At 39.9% G+C, this 18,407-nt stretch overlaps 1 protein-coding gene across 1 annotated transcript in view; it reads right to left on the bottom strand.

The window, feature by feature from the left end:
• Window positions 1–15,252, bottom strand: part of LOC145991398 (neuropilin-2-like) — a 29,030-nt gene extending 13,778 nt beyond the window's left edge. The window contains exons 1-4 of the mRNA XM_083127387.1: window positions 15,108–15,252; window positions 14,034–14,156; window positions 10,426–10,702; window positions 8,533–8,678 (exon numbers count right to left, since the gene is read on the bottom strand). Coding sequence (XP_082983513.1) covers window positions 8,533–8,678; window positions 10,426–10,702; window positions 14,034–14,156; window positions 15,108–15,252 — 691 coding nt within the window. The remainder of the gene's footprint in view (window positions 1–8,532; window positions 8,679–10,425; window positions 10,703–14,033; window positions 14,157–15,107) is intronic.
• Window positions 15,253–18,407: the final 3,155 nt, after the last annotated feature.

Raw genomic sequence — 18,407 nt, 5'->3', positions numbered from 1 at the left:
GGGTATATGTGTTTTTCTGGCGAAAAATCAAGAAGACGCCCCCGACAACTGGGTATATGTCTTTTTCTGGCGACGAATCAATAGGACGCCCTCGACAACTGGGTATATGTATTTTTCTGGCGATGATCAAGAAGACGCCCTCGTCAACTGGGTATATGTCTTTTTCTGGCGAAGAATCTAGTAGACGGCCCCTACAATTTGGTATATGTCTTTTTCTGGCGAAGAATCAAGAAGACGCCCCCTACAACTGGGTATATGTCTTTTTCTGGCGAAGAATCAAGAAAACGCCCTCGTCAACTGGGTATATGTCTTTTTCTGACGAAGAATCAAGTAGACGGCCCCTACAACTTGGTATATGTCTTTTTCTGGCGAAGAATCAAGAAGACGCCCCCTACAACTGGGTATATGTCTTTTTCTGGCGAAGAATCAAGAAAACGCCCTCGTCAACTGGGTATATGTCTTTTTCTGACGAAGAATCAAGTAGACGGCCCCTACAACTTGGTATATGTCTTTTTCTGGCGAAGAATCAAGAAGACGCCCCCTACAACTGGGTATATGTATTTTTCTGGCGAAGAATCAAGAAAACGCCCTCGTCAACTGGGTATATGTCGTTTTCTGACGAAGAATCAAGTAGACGGCCCCTACAACTTGGTATATGTCTTTTTCTGGCGAAGAATCAAGAAGACGCCCCCTACAACTGGGTATATGTATTTTTCTGGCGAAGAATCAAGAAGACGCCCTCGTCAACTGGGTATATGTCTTTTTCTGACGAAGAATCAAGTAGACGGCCCCTACAACTTGGTATATGTCTTTTTCTGGCGAAGAATCAAGAAGACGCCCCCTACAACTGGGTATATGTATTTTTTCTGGCAAAGAATCAAGAAAACGCCCTCGTCAACTGGGTATATGTCTTTTTCTGACGAAGAATCAAGAAGACGCCCTCGTCAACTGGGTATATGTCTTTTTCTGGCGACGAATCAAGAGGACGCCCACTTCAACTGGGTATATCTCTTTTTCTGGCGAAAAATCAAGAAGACGCCCTCGTCTACTGGGTGTAGGCTATGTCTTTTTCTGGCGACGAATCAATAGGACGCCCTCGACAACTGGGTATATGTATTTTTCTGGCGATGATCAAGAAGACGCCCTCGTCAACTGGGTATATGTCTTTTTCTGGCGAAGAATCTAGTAGACGGCCCCTACAATTTGGTATATGTCTTTTTCTGGCGAAGAATCAAGAAGACGCCCCCTACAACTGGGTATATGTATTTTTTCTGGCGAAGAATCAAGAAAACGCCCTCGTCAACTGGGTATATGTCTTTTTCTGACGAAGAATCAAGAAGACGCCCTCGTCAACTGGGTATATGTCTTTTTCTGGCGACGAATCAAGAGGACGCCCACGTCAACTGGGTATATCTCTTTTTCTGGCGAAAAATCAAGAAGACGCCCTCGTCTACTGGGTGTAGGCTATGTCTTTTTCTGGCGACGAATCAATAGGACGCCCTCGACAACTGGGTATATGTATTTTTCTGGCGATGATCAAGAAGACGCCCTCGTCAACTGGGTATATGTCTTTTTCTGGCGAAGAATCTAGTAGACGGCCCCTACAATTTGGTATATGTCTTTTTCTGGCGAAGAATCAAGAAGACGCCTCCTACAACTTGGTATTTGTCTTTTTCTGGCGAAGAATCAAGAAGACGCCCCCTACAACTGGGTATATGTATTTTTCTGGCGAAGAATCAAGAAAACGCCCTCGTCAACTGGGTATATGTCTTTTTCTGACGAAGAATAAACAAGACGCCCTCGTCAACTGGGTATATGTATTTTTCTGGCGACGAATCAAGAAGACGCCCTCGACAACTGGGTATATGGCTTTTTCTGTCGATGATGAAGATGGAGCCTTCAACAACGGTGCATACGTTTTTCTTCAACACCATACAAATGAATATATTTTAATTACTTATAAATGTTTTTTTTTTTTTTTTAGAAGAATTTGTTCCACGAGGTACTTGCATTAGATTGAAAGTGGACATAGTTTTCCACGAATAAATTTGTTCTAAATGTATAGCTTTTTTTTTGCAGCAATATACTCCCTGAAATTTCATCATGGTGTGATTCTTTTTTTCAAATGTTTATTTATATCGATAAATAAAAGTTTATATTTATGAGTTTTATTATTTTTTAATGAATTGAATGTTGACAAATATTCATTTTTGTATTATACAAATATTCAGATTATTGAGTAATTGGTTGAACTGAATATTTCTAATTTGTTGATATAAATTTCTCACAACTGATAACTTCATTGAAATCTTGTTGAGTAGTTGTTTTATGTTCCCTTTAAGCACAGATATGGTAATCGGGACTGGACCTACAGTTTAAAGTGGAATTCGAACCACTCTGGACCTCTACTGGGTATCGAAGCCCAGATCTTTAGATTTCAAGGCGAAGACGTTACCACTACGCCACTGGAATGGCAGATTTTATTGAAATGTTATTTGTCTTCCAATGGCGTAGTAATCATCACTTCGTAATCATGGGGTAATTGATTCCAATTCCTTTGGAGGCATATTTCAAAGCTGTTCGTGTACCGATTTGCCTAACTGAGCATTAACGCAAGTTAAACTTTATTGAAATATTTATTTTCAAAATTATATACTTTTTAACTGGGTATATGTCTTTTTCTTGATCACACAATTAACGTACTATGTGTTCATTTCTCTTTAAGTCTTATTTTATAATTCCTACCAGCGATATTGCTTCATTTAACGTCTTCTTTTGCGTAAATTATAATATTTTGAGACTTACTTTCCATTTCGTTACTTGCTTTCTCTGATTGGATTAAAGTTTTATGGAAGGTTATGTTTTGTCGTAGAATAATAAATAAAGGTAAAGTGCTCCCCTGTGCATAGTACTACGCCATGAAGGCGTATAGGGGGTGTGGGGGTAACGCCCCACACTTTCTTGATCCTGTCGTGAGTGGGGGTGATGTGATCAGCATCACGCCCCTGACCGCCTTTACCCCCCAGGGTTTCCCCCAGGTACCCATGTTATTCGACGCTGGGTGGGCGCCGGGGCCGCTTCCATCGTTAGAAAAGTTCCCGGATTTGAACCGGCCGGGGATCGAACCCGGGACCTTTAGCATGGTAGTCAGACGCGTTACCGACTTTTTTTATTATTATTATTATTAAAAGGAATACCCCTACGCGGTGGTATCCCCCGTCATTCACACTTTTTCAACTTTTACACTTTTCAATTTTTACAGTATTCTCAGTTTTTCACGTTTGGACAAACACAAATACCCATGCCTTACCCGGGACTCGAACCCGGAACCCCTGGCTTTGCAGCGCGCTGTGCTAACCACTCCTCCATGGAGGTCGACTCCGACTGAGCCACCGCGGCCACACAGTAATAGTTTTGTAATAAGTGATTGTTAAGTTCTGCCATATTTTGTGAAGATTGAATACTATAAAACAGAGGTTCTTAACCTGTGGTACTCAAATCCCCAAGGGTTCGGGAAGATTTGATGTAATGTTGAGAGCTTTTTCAATTGTCGCGAAGATTATATGTAAATAGACATACAATTATGAAATAAACCAACTGAAATTTTAAATATGTTTTACGGCTTGCTACAAATAAACACAATCATTTCTGTCTTTGTAAACATTTTTATAGTAGATACGTACAAAACTTCTTAATATTGAATTAATAGAGTTAAGAAGTCCCCTTCTGATTTTCTAGGTCCGATTATACAAAATTGTTATACAGTGAATTGTCGAACATATTTTGATACATCTCGTAACGACATACTTGTGAGAAAAATGCATGTTTATTTTTCTAGCTTACCAAAGGGAGAACTGTCAGACGCCCCATTTCTTGTTTCTTGAACTGGGAACATTTTTACAAAAAATTGAAAATAAATTACAATATTCTCTGGGGTGTTTGCTCTGTTTCTGTATTACTTTTGTTCACGAAAACATAAATGTAATGTACATAGGAAGTAAAATCCACTTGGCAGGAGTTTTTGCCCACCCCCACCCCCTCTTTGGATGTGTGTTCTTCATGCTACTCCTGCCAGTGACAGTGTACAATTGGTTGGTAATGCTAGAAAATTTTGTTATTATTAAAATTATTATTTAACTGTACATATGAAAAAAGCATTGATGAAAAATTAATATTTTAGGTTGAGTGAATGATAAAATATGTGTGTGACACACTCATGCAATAATTGGTTATTATTTTTTATCAATGTTGGTAATTCTTCTAATTATTATGAATAATATATATAGGTTGTTGCAAAATACCTGTTACAACGCTTGGGAGGTGATTCCACAAGTAAGAACAAGGAATAACAAGGAACATGTGAAAAAATGTCGAAATCAGCACAGTTTTCGAGAAAGGCATTCGAAAATCGCCGCACACCATATTTAAAGCACAACAACTCAAGAAGGAAGAAATATATCAATGCAAAGAAAGTCGTACCTGACGAATACAATGGTACAGCAATTGAGGCTTAGTGTAAATTGCGCAAGTGGACTCACAAAGAAAGTGGGGAATCCCCTGATGAAAAATACAGGAAATTTACTACTATTTTCTACATAATGGTGAGATCAGAATGTAACCAGTAAGAAATGACGACGTATGTCCACATGAATGGGCGTCCGGAAGGGGGCCAAGGGGGGGCGTGTCCCCCCCTGGAAAATGAAAGTCAACCAAAAAATGTGTTTCACACATATAATTTAAATTTTACCACAATAATGTGTTAATTATTGCATGAACACCATAAATTCAAATTTAAGCAATGTTTTTTAGGGAACAACACTATTTTTGGGGAAAATTGGCCTTCGTTTGCCCCCCCTGAAAAAAACCTTCCTTGCCCCTCCCTGGAAAAAATCCTGCGGACGTCCATGTCCACATGTCCCTCGGTCGGGAAATAGGAAATTCACCCGAAAATGACGCTGTGCCGTCAGATTACGCTGAGATTGATTTCAGCTTAGTGATACAGAAAGCCCCAATTGAGGCGCTGGGAGTGTAGGTCACCTGTTGTGTATTAGAGTTGGTGGATACTACGTAGAGAGTGTAGTCGACCGTTGTTCTTCCTGTCTGTTGTGCGTGTCGCAGCGTGGAGTCTAGTCTGTGCGGATGTGTGTGGTTGAATTGTGCCAAGGAGAATTGTACGTAGGGTACGTATTCCAGTGTTCTTTCTCGGTTTCCAACAACTGCGTGGACACCCGTGTGACATTACGTGGGTGATAATCACGGTAGTTGTGATCCGTCACTCGGAGGGAAAGTGACCCCCGTTGCTGGTCAGTTCTCGAACAGGACAATGGCGGAGAACTCTATCCACGAGCTTGCTGATATGCATCTCCTTTAAGGAGAGGCAAAGCGAAACAGCCGTGAAGCACGGCGTTCATATCACGAACGTTTTCCCAATAGGCGGTTACCAGCACATGCACTCTTTCAAAGCCTTGATGCTCGACTGCGTGAAACTGGATCTCTACTACCCCGTAGGTGGGATTGTGGAAGACCCCGCACTGTGCGCACTGTGCAATTTGAAGAGGACGTGTTGGACGCGATACGAGACCGTCCTGACACCAGCACAAGTGTCATTGCTCGTACGCGACAAACCCACCGTAGCAATGTGTTCCGCGTTATTCAGGAGGAGGGATTGCACCCATACAAATTGCATAAGGTACACCACATACTGCCCACGGACTTTCCCCTACGCATGGATTTCTGCAAATGCTACGTGCAACAAACTCTTGCCATTCCAGATTTCCCAACAATGGTTTTGTGGGCCGATGAGGCAATGTTCACCAGGGACGGCATGTTCAATAGCCACAACAGTCACGTCTGTGATATAGACAATCCGCATGCAATCATTGTGCGCCATCATCAACATAGGGTCGCAGTGAATGTGTGGTGTGGCGTAGTAGGCGACGACTTGATAGGCCCGTACATTTCGCCCTCTACTTTGTGTGATGTGAATTTTCGGGTGTTTCTACATGACGTATTACCTGAACTTTTGGAAAACGTGCCACTGGTTGGTAGACAACGTATCTGGTTTCAACACGACGGCGCCCCCGCACATTTCGACCGGGGAGCCAGGGCCTTACTCAACGATATTTTCGGCGATCGTTGGATTGGCAGGGGTGAACCTTTACCGTGGCCACTTCGCTCCCCCGACCTCACACAACTGGATTTCTTTGTGTGGGGAGAAATGAAAAGGCTCGTGTATGAAACCCATGTGGAAAGTGCTGAGGACCTCGTTGCTCGTGTTAGTGGCGCTGCTGGGACAATTGGTGACATGCCAGAGGTATTTGCTCGTACCAGACAATCAGTGCTTCGCCGATGCCATCTTTGTCTTGAAGTCAATGGCGGACATTTTCAACAACGTCTCTGAGTATACCGGTGTTTGTAAGCCCTATCAGCACCGCATAGTGTCCTTTAGTTAAAGATGCAAGTGAAGATGCTGGAGATCGCTGTACTACATACCGTCGATCTGCATGTGCGGAGGTTCTGCGCTTCTGAGGGGAATCCCTTCAAGATGTGCTGTGCCTGGAAATGTTACATGCCATTGTGTGCATTTCCTCGCCATTCTCCGTCTTCATTTCTTCGAGGATTACCCACTTTCTTTGGGGAGCTCTATTTGTAGTATGTACAGCCTGACGAAATGTAGCCATTGTTAAACTTTTGTTGTACTGCAAAGTATTGTGTCAACATTAGGGGATTGAAAACGTTTTTTCCTGGTTTTCCCGTTTTTCCCTGGTTTTCCCGTTTTTTCCTGGTTTTCCCGTATCTTTTTCCATGTGGGATGGTGTCCCAGCGGTAGTGGGACATGCGACAAATTGGTTTCCTTTCTTCTTCGTACCGCAATGTGAACCATGTGCAACAGGAGATTTGCAGCTATTTTCCTCTTTCCGGAGTGTGGGACGGTGTCCCAGCAGTAGTGGGACATGTGGACATACGTCGTCATTTTTTACTGGCTACATTCCGATCCTTCCATTATGTAGAAATAGTAAGGGATTCACCACTTTATTTGTGAGTCCCCTTGCGCAATTTACACTAGGCCTCAATTGCTGTACCATCGTATTCGTCAGGTACAACTTTCTTTGCATTGATATATTTCTTCCTTCTTGAGATGTTGTGCGGCGATTCTCGCATGCCTGTCGCTCGAAAACGGTGCCGATTTCGACTTTTTTCACATGGCATTTTTTCTTGTTTTCACTTGTCGAATCACCTCCCAAACGTTGTAACAGGTATTTTGCAACACCCTGTATAACTACACCTACATAAATAACAAAGAAAGCAGTGATTCAATAGCAAAATGGTTTCTTGAATTTTAGTAGTAAAAAAAATGTGGGCCTGTGAGCCCCCACCCCCTCAGGTAAGTTTCTCGTACGGCATGGGTAAGCTGGGTTTAAAACTAAGCATAAGTAAAAAAACAACAAAAAACATTTGACAGAACTCAGAATATAAGTTTACATTATTAATCCCATAATTGAAAATTTGAATGTGAAATGTGTCCGTAGCCTTCCTTGCCTTATGGGAATGGGGCTGGTCGGGCAAAGCTAATTGTAGGTGGCAGCACGATAGTTGTGCCCTTTAGCTTCAGACAGGTAACTTTTCTCCCATTTAAATACATGGGGAATTCCATGCTGCACGTGCTGTTATTATATTAAATTGAACGTTTAATTTGATTTTAACCTGAGAAATAATGTTCGAACACGATAAATTAATAACCAGTACTTTAAAACTAGCATTTTAAAAAAAGATGATCGTCAAATACAGAAACATATCGAAACTTAAAAAAAATATATATATACATTGTATAGGTGTGTTTCACCTACATTACACTAAGACATAATATTTCAGTTTTCTTGTATTAAGCGTCGTTTAGTGGAATTATAAGTAATAAGATTATTCGTAATAGAGGCCTCTGGGCCTCCTCTTATCTCTTATGAGGCTTTGTCACTGTGGATATTCATATATTCAATAACTATATATTTATCATATGTAATAAATATATAAATATAACAATAAAATATAATAAGCTGTTTAATAATAATTACTATACACACACACATACACACAAACACACACAAACATATATATATATATGACGGAACAGATTTTGTATTCTTCTAGCCACTAACAAATGTGTTTCTAATTAATAACTCAGCTAAATCACTTAATGCGATTATTTGTACGTACAACCCATCATGGAAGTACAGCGCCAGCCACGTTTCAACCTGGTGGCGGAAAATTGAACTATTTGGTTTTTTTTTATTGACATCTTCTTCCCCATGGCCTGCATAGTGGATTCACCAAATTTCAGAGTTCTACGATGCCTCAAACAGACTACAGAGGGCTCTGAATAGGGTAACTTTAATTCTGGCCACCCGGTACTTGAACTAGATCACGACTCATTGTTTTGGTCCTATTGGATCACAGACATCCTACTGTTCCACTCTTTACCAGAATGTCTGACTCACAAGAACATGTGCTCAATGATAAGTTTATTTGTATACTTACACACGAAATCAAATTTCCCGCACAGAAATCCACATCCTGGAGCTTGGAAGAAATCCGAGCAAGCCCCTCCGAAGGGCGTCTGGAGAGAAGATTCCAGCTGGAACTGGACTGTCCTCATCCTGATTCCACAGATGAAAGGATTTGGCCTGCAAAGAGAACAACATGTAGTATTGGGATGTAAATGTTTTGGGATGGACATTTTTTTTCTGGCGCTGAAATATATGCCCAGCCATGAATACGAGAAAATGACGCCGGGTTCGAATCCCGGTATGGGAAAGGGTGTTCTTTGTGAGTGTCCCTTCATCAATTTTCATCATATCATCACTCATCCTCATCCTCATCCTCGCGATTAGCCAAAAGTGGTAGAAATGCGAAGTAAAATACCCAAATCAATCATCACGAGATATCCATCACGTTAATGATATATCTGTATCTTAACAGCTTGTAAATGAAATTTTGCGAAACGAGACTAGCAAACAATTAAATACGTGAAACTTTTGAAAGGATTTAAAGAGTTCAAAACACGGCGCTTTTAATAAAACGATGCAGAGTTTAAATCTTTCATTATTTTGATAACTATTAGAAAATGTTTTAGACTAAGATGAAATAGAATATAACATAGTTAAAATAAGAGGCTGTTTGTATCCCATTTCATTTATATTTGCAATCTTCGTAGATTTCTAAATAACCTATGTAGCCTAGAAGCCACCAACCCTTTACTTCCATACGACGATAGGTATCTTGCTTCGAAATGGATGTGCGTCCTTCAATATGTATTCGAACCAGCAGAAAAACGAGTGAAGTAACCAGTATAGAACAATAATTACCGGACTCGATTCCCTATGGAGGCACATTGCGCAGTGGTTCGGATTTCACATTAAACTGTAGGCCCAGTCCCAATGAACTTATCCGAGCATAAAGTGAACTCAAACATACAACCACGCAAGATGCTGTGATTCTCCAGAATGCTATTTCCGAACTAGCCACATGGTGTAAGCAGTGGAATCTACAACTTAACCCACAGAAATGTTCCTCCCTCACAGTCTCTTTAAAAAAGAACAAAATACATTCTCATTATGTTCTTGAAAACAATTATATTACTACAGTTGCAACCCAAAAAGATCTAGGTGTTATAAATGAAAAACTGAACTTTAAGGAACACATCGCAGCTACAACTAAAAGTGCAATGCGCCTCTTAGGCCTCCTCTACAGATTCACTGAAATTGATACTCCAACTTCTCTTAGCCTGTTTTTCAAGTCATTCAATACTCCGATTCTCGAATACTGCTCTCCAGTCTGGGCCATGGCTTCCAATACAAATCTTTCTAGCATGGATTCCGTCCTCAGCTTCTTTACCGCCATTGTTCGTCATAGAATTCCTTCTTTGCGGCATCTTCAGAAATCTGATATCCTGACTACTTTGAACATTCAGTTACTGCAGACCCGACGCGATATGGCCGATATGAAATTTTTCTATAAAATCATCAATGGGAAATTAAGATCTGAATTTCTTCTTACAGAATTCAACTTCAGAGTTCCCTCTCGATCGACCCGAAACACTGAATTGTTCCACACCTCCACAGCTAGGCTTTCCCTTATACAGCGCGCTCTATTCCACAGGCTGCCCCAGTTCTACAATAATCTACCCACAAACATAGACATTTTTGCCCCTGAAAGCATTTTCCGATCTTCCCTAAAAATGAATCTGTAAATCTTTGTTTGTTTCCTTGTTTATGCCTTATGATTATATTTAACTTTTCTTGTTTTTACCTTAAACCATCTTGACTTGTTCTTGTTATTTGTTAGAGTTTTCAGTGTAAAATGGCCTTAAAAGTGCTGTATCTGAAACTTTGAATAAATAAATAAATGAAAGCAAAAACTACAAGTTCTTACCTGACGAATTCGTAAACGCAGTCTATATTTTCTGGATAGTTCTTCGGATAGTAAGGCGTGTTGATGCTGCCCCGTTTGTCTGATATCCGCGTGTAGCAGGGCGTGTCCTCCGTCCCCGGTATCTGCGATATGGACGGCTCCTGGAAGAGCCCTCCGCAGTTGCTCAGAGTCCTGTACCGGAGTCTGAACCCGAGGTTCCGATTGGCTGACTTCGAGGCTTTTCCCGAGTGGAAGTGGAACCTCAGCGCCATGGACCCTGGCTGGAATAAGTATTGATCTGGAGAAAGATTAATGAAGAAAATGTTATATTTGTATACATTCGTACTATGTTTAATTAAAACTTATATTGTAGATTTTTCAATATGTTTCACGGCGTCTTCATGTTTCAAGATATTTCCGCGGCGCCCAAGTTCAAATATAGGCCTATCTAACACTTGAAACGCTCAGTTAATGTGTTTACGTTGCTTGCCTTAGTTAAAAAATAAACACATATTTCAAATTCAGAAACATTTTATGTGCAAAAAGTACTAAATAAGCACATATTTGGAACAATCATATCATTGACTAACAAGTAAGTGTCATTTCAGTGAAAATATTGGATCATCTCGCGGTACACACTTTGAGAACCACTGTTTAGGCCATTGAAACTATCCTTGTAGTTGTATGTGTGGTTTTAAAGTATATTAAATATTAATTCATGCCAAATTAATTTCTGGTCTGGTTTAAATATTACGCTATGTAATTAATTGAATGATTTGGGGTTTTAAGTCCACTTTATGCACAGTAAGGCTAATCGGGACTGGACCTACAGTTTAATGTGGGATCCGAAGCACTATGTACCTCCACCGGGTATCGACTATGTAATTAATTGAACATAATTTATCTTATTATGTTTAATGTATTCCAGTGTTGTGTAAAGGATGTACTGTTCACAACACTTTCAATAAACATATTTATATTTCTACAAATACACACACATGTGACACACACACACCAATATATATATATATATATATATATATATATTTGGGGGGTAAGGTGATTCATAATTCCCTCCGAGGTTTCGAACGTTTATGGTACAAGACAGTATCATGCGCTATGTTTAGTGTATTGCCCACTATATCTTTCCGTATTGTGACGATTTAGAATAGACACATGTGCTTCTGATCGAGAAACAAAGAGGTTTATTAGATATCTTAAATTCATCTGATTTTCTTTCATTATAGACCTCCGCTCCTAAGTCCCGCTCATACCCTAGGCACCTTACTCTTAGGGCGTGTCCTTCTTGTAACATTTTGCACAATTTTTGTTAAAAATCCACACACACACGTATACATTACTGGTACATTTAATCTGTAGGCAAAAGGAAAAACAAACGCATTTTTCATTGTCTTGAGAGTCGAAAAGCAGAATATCCCCAATAATAATACTATAAGGTTTTTGAAGCTCTTGTTCCGAATATGTGAACACACACACACACACACACACACACGCACGCACGCACACACTTGGTAGACTATTAAAGTTGATAATTCGAAATATCTCACAAACGAAGCGTTTTCGAAAGAAATGTTTCTTTATGCATTAACATTCAACTGCAATTTTGCACAGGCTATTCGATTTAGGATATTCGAAACTTACTACAGAGCATTCCCTGGCATTCGCTACGAGACTCGGCGGCAAGCTGCCCGGTATCAGCGCTTGTCTTTCCCGGTGAACGGGTCCGCCACAGTCGCATATATTAAACCTCGTAAAAAAGTTTAGAGTAACAAGTCAGTTATGAATAAAAGTGGAAAGAAAAATGGGGAAATAAAGTATACAAAGACGATCCGCACACCATCCGTGAGTTAAAAGAGAGTATTGTACGAGAAATCGGGAGAATTACAGTAGACGAACTTGTACGTGGAAATGCCAATTTCCTTCGGAGATGCCAGGAATGTGTTGCAGCAGAGGGACATCATTTTCAACACCTTCTGCAGTCAAGGTTACTACACAATATGAAAACTGTAATTTTAATAGCCGACTCTAGCGACTGTCGCGGACCCGTTCACCGGGAAACAGAAGCACTGATGCCGGGCAGCTTTCCGCCGAGTCTCGTAGCGAATTGCAGGGAATGCTCTGTATTTTTGCAAAACACCCTTTTTCAGGTATCTGCAAAACTATTTCTCAGAAGAGTAATTAGGGAATACTTAATATATTTAAGTTCAGGGGGAGAAGGACAATTTCCCTAAGGTCTTTCCTGCGGCAGCTGCCGATCACTGTTGCTAACTCCGTTCTTTTGGAGCCAGATCTGGCTCTTTCGTGAACTCGTTTGGCTGTGAACTGTCGCACCCGCCCCCTGTCCCACTATGATGCCACCACTGGCTCCGGCTCACAAGGACCAACTTTTGCCATGAGTGTACATTTTGCACGTGACTTGATATTGTTATATTGTCTGCGTCACCCACCTCCTCTTACCTTCACAGCTACTTTTATATAGTGCCGTGGCCAAGGTGAAAATGACAATATTGTTATCCGGGAATCCTTTATTTTCGATTTCATATGAGCATCAGTGGATTATTAAGATGCGTGACGCCTCCAAATCTAGGCAGTGAAAATTAAGAATAAATTGCCGTCACTTTAAAGCTAACGGTAATAGCAGCGCCCCCACCCCTCTGACAACTAAAATTAGCCTAGGAGGCACTTTATGCAGCCTTCGTTAACCTACCTCCTTGAAAGTCATATTTAGCTCTATTAATGGTTAAATGTAGCTCTTTTATGCACATCAGGTTTGGCAACACTACCAGGATGGCCGTATGAGGCAAGGAGAAATGCATTACGCTTATGGGGCTTTTCTTTTATTCGTTCTCTCGGTAATACGAGACATCTAATGATGTAAAAAAGTACACGGACGGAAAAAGGACACGTTGAACTATGTCATAGTAGTAGGAAAAGTCGAAACTCCCATTTGATTAGCCGTAACTTGAAGTTGAAGTTCATTTCCCATAAGGAATACATGGGATTCTGTAAATACTTATTAATCATATTTTTCAAACATCGTGTCTAGCTTACTAATAAATTTGAAAAACAGTTTCCACTTGCAACATTGAGAGAAATTCATACTCTCTTGCATACTAATCCCTTTTTTAAATAGCAGTGCGTAATTGTCCCTCTTCGCCTTAAATGGATTTAGTTATTATATCCATTATAATAAACATATAATAATAATTATTATTTGAAGTTTGTTCAGTTTCTAAATAGAATTTAAGAACCCACTTCTTGAGAGGTTACAGTAAATGTAAGGCGTGGACGAGGTACGTATGTGCCTAAAACCTTTATAGAAATTTAATAAAATTACAATATGACAACTCTGCAGTTATTATTACTAACATTACTATCATTTGACCACGAAACGGTTATCAATACATTGTGCTAATTATTATGACATGTGTATATTAAGTATTATGAGTGGTGTGTGTCTTTCAATGTGAGCACATATATTTGAGTACATTCAAAGGCATTAATACCATGAGGTGAATGTGAAAGCGTATACTGCAGTTATATCTTTATTTCCATTAGATTATTCCGGCATTTGCCTCACACTAACAGAGAACATAATTTATACTTACATGTACTTCCTGTAAGGTTTCCACAAAACCTGCTTCCTCCTTCGGGAACACATGACTCCATTGACAACCAATCTTCTTTGCAGAAATTTTCACCTGGAGTTTCGAATACTTGAAACTCTTCCGCTGAAATAAAACAAAACAAAATGAGAGAATTATAAATGCATGATCTACTGAAAAGGGTAATTAATTTTAGAAAATATTTTTTCAGCATAAAAATTATAGATCACAATTGTAAGAACTATTTGAATTGAATTTTTACCTTCAAATTATTCATTCCATCGTTTAAACAAAGCTTGCAACCCATCTCTCTTGCTTAATTAACCACTCTATTGACTGGAGAAGGCTTATTTTATTGTTTTCTGATTTGGGAAAGGTTAAAAACTCGTTTCTCACTCACAAGAATGAGATTTTGTTCTCTTTGTTTTTAAGAAAATAATTTCCTTTTATTTAAACCAGGTACTTTGGTGTCTCATTTTAAGAATAAGAATATTGTATTATTTTAAAGATACTATTTGTTTCGTTTCTTTAATAAAAAAGCGTTTTCTTCTTATTAATTTTAAAGTGAACAGTTCACTTCTTTCTTCCTGACTGTTCAGCAATGAAAATTTACAATATGAAATGAAAGCAACAAATTCTTATCAATTTTTGTAGTTCTGACAAAGAATATACAAATAAATAGTTGAAAATTACTGGTTTGTTCTACTTTTTGATGGAAAACTTTAATATATTCTTTTTAGGAAAGAATTTCGTTAACCTAACAAAAAAGCTAGACGCATTTCGTTATTAGAAAATACTTATATATTCTCCTCTTTTACGGAAATTTAGATTTCTCAATATTTTCTTGTTGTATCAAGAAGGAAAATTATTGCTATTATTCTGACTCATTTCAGGAGATTACTTGGATCTAAGTTATCGGTTTTTATTATAAAAATATTTTGTGACTTTTTCAGGTAAAGAAGGAGCAAACATATTGCAAAAACAAGAAAAATCAGCTACCCTCGTATTAACACTTTGATAAAATTTCCTAATTAGAAGAATGCCTAATTGCTAAGAATGCACAATTTAAAAACTCACCATACAATTTAACCCCGCAATAGTCTTCTGACGGACGTAATATGTCGTAGCAGCAATCGTGTTCTGCCGGATATGGTTTGGGAAAATTCGGAGATTCCAAATACCCTTCCTCCCCCTCCAAGCGAACGTAGCAGGAGATGGGCATCGATTCTGTAATAACATAATAAAATAAAATTATCTAGATTGATGAAAATGATATCAGAATCAGCATGTATTAACAATTTATCCTATTTAATTAAATACGAATACAATATGTATCAGGACCTCTCCGGTAGCGTAAGTGCTACGTTGTTGCCTTATAATCCAAGAGAATCGGGTTCAATCACACGAGCCGACCTCCGTGGTGAAGTGGTTAGTACGTCGCGTTACGATACTAGGGGTGCCTGGTTCGAATCACGGACTGGGCATGGGTGTTAGTTGTTCCTCATCAATTTCATCACATCATCACTCATCCTCATCTTCGCGATTAGCCAAAAGTGGCAGAAAGTCGAAGTAAAATAAACCAAAAAAAAAAAAAACAATAAACAATCGATCGCACGATGAAAGTAAATATCGATTACATGAAATTGGTGATAGGACACCCACAAGAAATGCCATCGGCATGCCAGACTCAAACTCGGAACCTTCGGTCGAAGAAAGATCATGAGTTCACAACTCATTTCCCTGTATCAGAGGCGGCAAGATATTAAAATAACACCAACGAACTGGATGCGTCTATTAAATAAACACAGAACTCGATGTTAGATGAGTAATTATGCATATCGTTATTTTTTGCTATTACAATTCTAGCACAATCTGCATAAATAGTTTCATAAGTATAAGTTAAATTATTTTCAAATGTCTCTTGGTTGATTTTGGTTGGTTGATTTGGTGCTTTAAGTCCACTTTATGCACAGTCAGGCTAATCGGGACTGGACCTACAGTTTAAAGTGGGATCCGAACCACTATGTGCCTCCACCGGGTTTAGAACCCGGGACCCCTTGATTACAAGGCGACGACGCTACCACTGTCAAATATCTCTCGGAAGGTACAGTAATTTCAGAAGGGACATTAGACATCTAATTTTTAATGTTAGCAAAAGACAAAAGAAAAAAAAAGCTCAATCTGTGGCAAAAACAATTATCACCAAATTTCGCATCCCCTGTATGTATGTCATACACCATGACCCTGTCTTTCAAGCGTAGTACAACCTGGAACTGGATTCATACAGGCTAATAAGGCTCTGGTACCTTGACCTACAGCTAGTATGTGTACACTCACAGAACTAGAAATTTATTTATTTAATTAATACCGTCGTAGCAGTTCTAGATATATTTTTATGTTCCTTTATTAGTCGTCCATCCTTGGCAGCTTATATATGTGTCCCCGTGGATTTTGCAATCCAATTTCACTAATTGTTGGATTGGGAAGGTGTGGCTGAAGTGCCCAGAATTTTAGTTTGATTCGACGCATGAAGTCGAAGAGTATTTCCCCTTATACAGCATCTCTAATTTCAACGTTTGGAGTATCAACTGACTGGGTTTAAAAATGGGAGGTTGGGTTAGTGTGCAGCTATTTTCTACAATGGTACCACAGCTATGGGTTCTTGTCTGTGCTGGTACCGAGATTAAACTTGTTACGTTCTCAGTCTCGAATTGCAAATATGACTAGTTCTCGGTTTAAATGGGAACATTTTCAACCGTGTCTCAAAATAATAGATACATACTGGTATGCTACTACGTTGGTTGTATTGTAGTAAGCAGTAAAGTGGCACGATATCTTCGTTAGTGTTGTAGAATGTGCTTCGATGATAATGGATGCTAAGATTCTCTCTCTGTTTCCCTACCTATGCTTCTCAATCTTCCATCTTTTCAATCATCTCTCTATATTCCTCTGTTTCTCTCTCCCTCTTTTATTCGTGCTGTGTGTGTGAGTACAGGGTTTGTCCGGAAAGTAATAGGACTGAGTCGATTTTAAAAAAATTATTGAGCCAATCGTTACAATTCTTTAAAAACTTTCAAAGTAGTCTCCTTCTGCGTCGATACAGCGCTGCCAGCGCGATTTCCAATCATTGAAGGCGTCACGGAAGGCATTCTCCGGAATAGCCTTTAGAGCCGCCGTGCAAGATGCTTGGATCCCCTCTGTCGTCTCAAAATGCTTGCCTTTCATCGGCCTTTTCAGGCGAGGAAACAAAAAGAAGTCCGGGGGACCACATCTGGGCTGTAGGCCGGCTGCGGAAGCGTTGGGATGCCTGCCTTGGTCAGGTAGCTGGTCACAAGAAAGGCGGTGTGAGCCGAGGCGTTGTCGTGGTGCAACTTCCAGTCGGCTGCGATGTCTTGTCGGACCCGATTGACCCTTCGTTTGAGTCTCTTGAGCACTTCCACATAAAACTTGGCGTTGACGGTTTGTCCAGGACGAACAAATTCATGGTGGACGATGCCTTTGATGTCAAAAAAGACAATGAGCATCGTTTTCACTTTGGATTTGCTCATTCTTGCCTTTTTTGGGCGAGGAGACGCCGTCGTGTGCCACTCGGAAGATTGCCTCTTTGTCTCGGGATCATACTCAATGATCCATGACTCGTCACCTGTGACACACCACTTCTTGCTAAAGTATCATCTGGGTAAGCCTGCTTGATCATATCAAACGTCTCTGTCGCAGATTTACCGAGTTTCACACAGAATTTAATCGCGTACCTCTGCTCTAACGAACGCTGCATTTTCGGCTTGCACCACTCACAGAAACACGTCGCGCGAAAAAGCCTGTCCTGACTCTCCGGGTGCTCGGAGACAACTGACTAGCCGCTTGTAGGTTAGGTAGGAACCCCCTCTACCGAATACAGTCAGTGCGCGCGCGCTCCGAAGTACAGTCGCGGCGAAAAAAAATCAGTCCTATTTTCCGGACAAACCCTGTATGTATCTATCTCTCTTTATCCTTCTCTCTCCCTCTCTCTATTATTCCTGCTATGTTTATCTATATCTCTCTTTCTCTCCCTCTCTTTTTCCTGTTATGTGTATTTCTCTCTTTCCTCCTCTCCATACCTTTCTTCCTTCCTCTCTCTCTTTCTCTCTGTCTTATTCTTGCCATGTTTCTCTATCTTTTCTCCTCTCTATATCTTTCCTCGTTTATGTCTCTCTCCCTCTTATTCCTGTTATGTTTATCACTATCTTCCATTCTCCCTGTTTCTCTGTCCATCTTCCTTTATTTCTTCCTTCTTGCTATGTTTATCTTTCTCTTTTATCTCTCTCGTACCTGAACCTACAGCTAGTATGTGCACAGTCACAGAATTAGAAATTTATTTATTTAATACCGTGAACAGAG

The sequence above is a fragment of the Lepisma saccharinum genome, chromosome 8 (genome assembly GCF_977018435.1).
Source record: "Lepisma saccharinum chromosome 8, izLepSacc3.1, whole genome shotgun sequence".
In the NCBI taxonomy this organism is placed as follows: Eukaryota; Metazoa; Arthropoda; class Insecta; order Zygentoma; family Lepismatidae; genus Lepisma; species Lepisma saccharinum.
The sequence above is the reverse complement of the archived record's forward strand: the minus strand, read 5'-3'. Positions and strand labels throughout refer to the sequence as shown.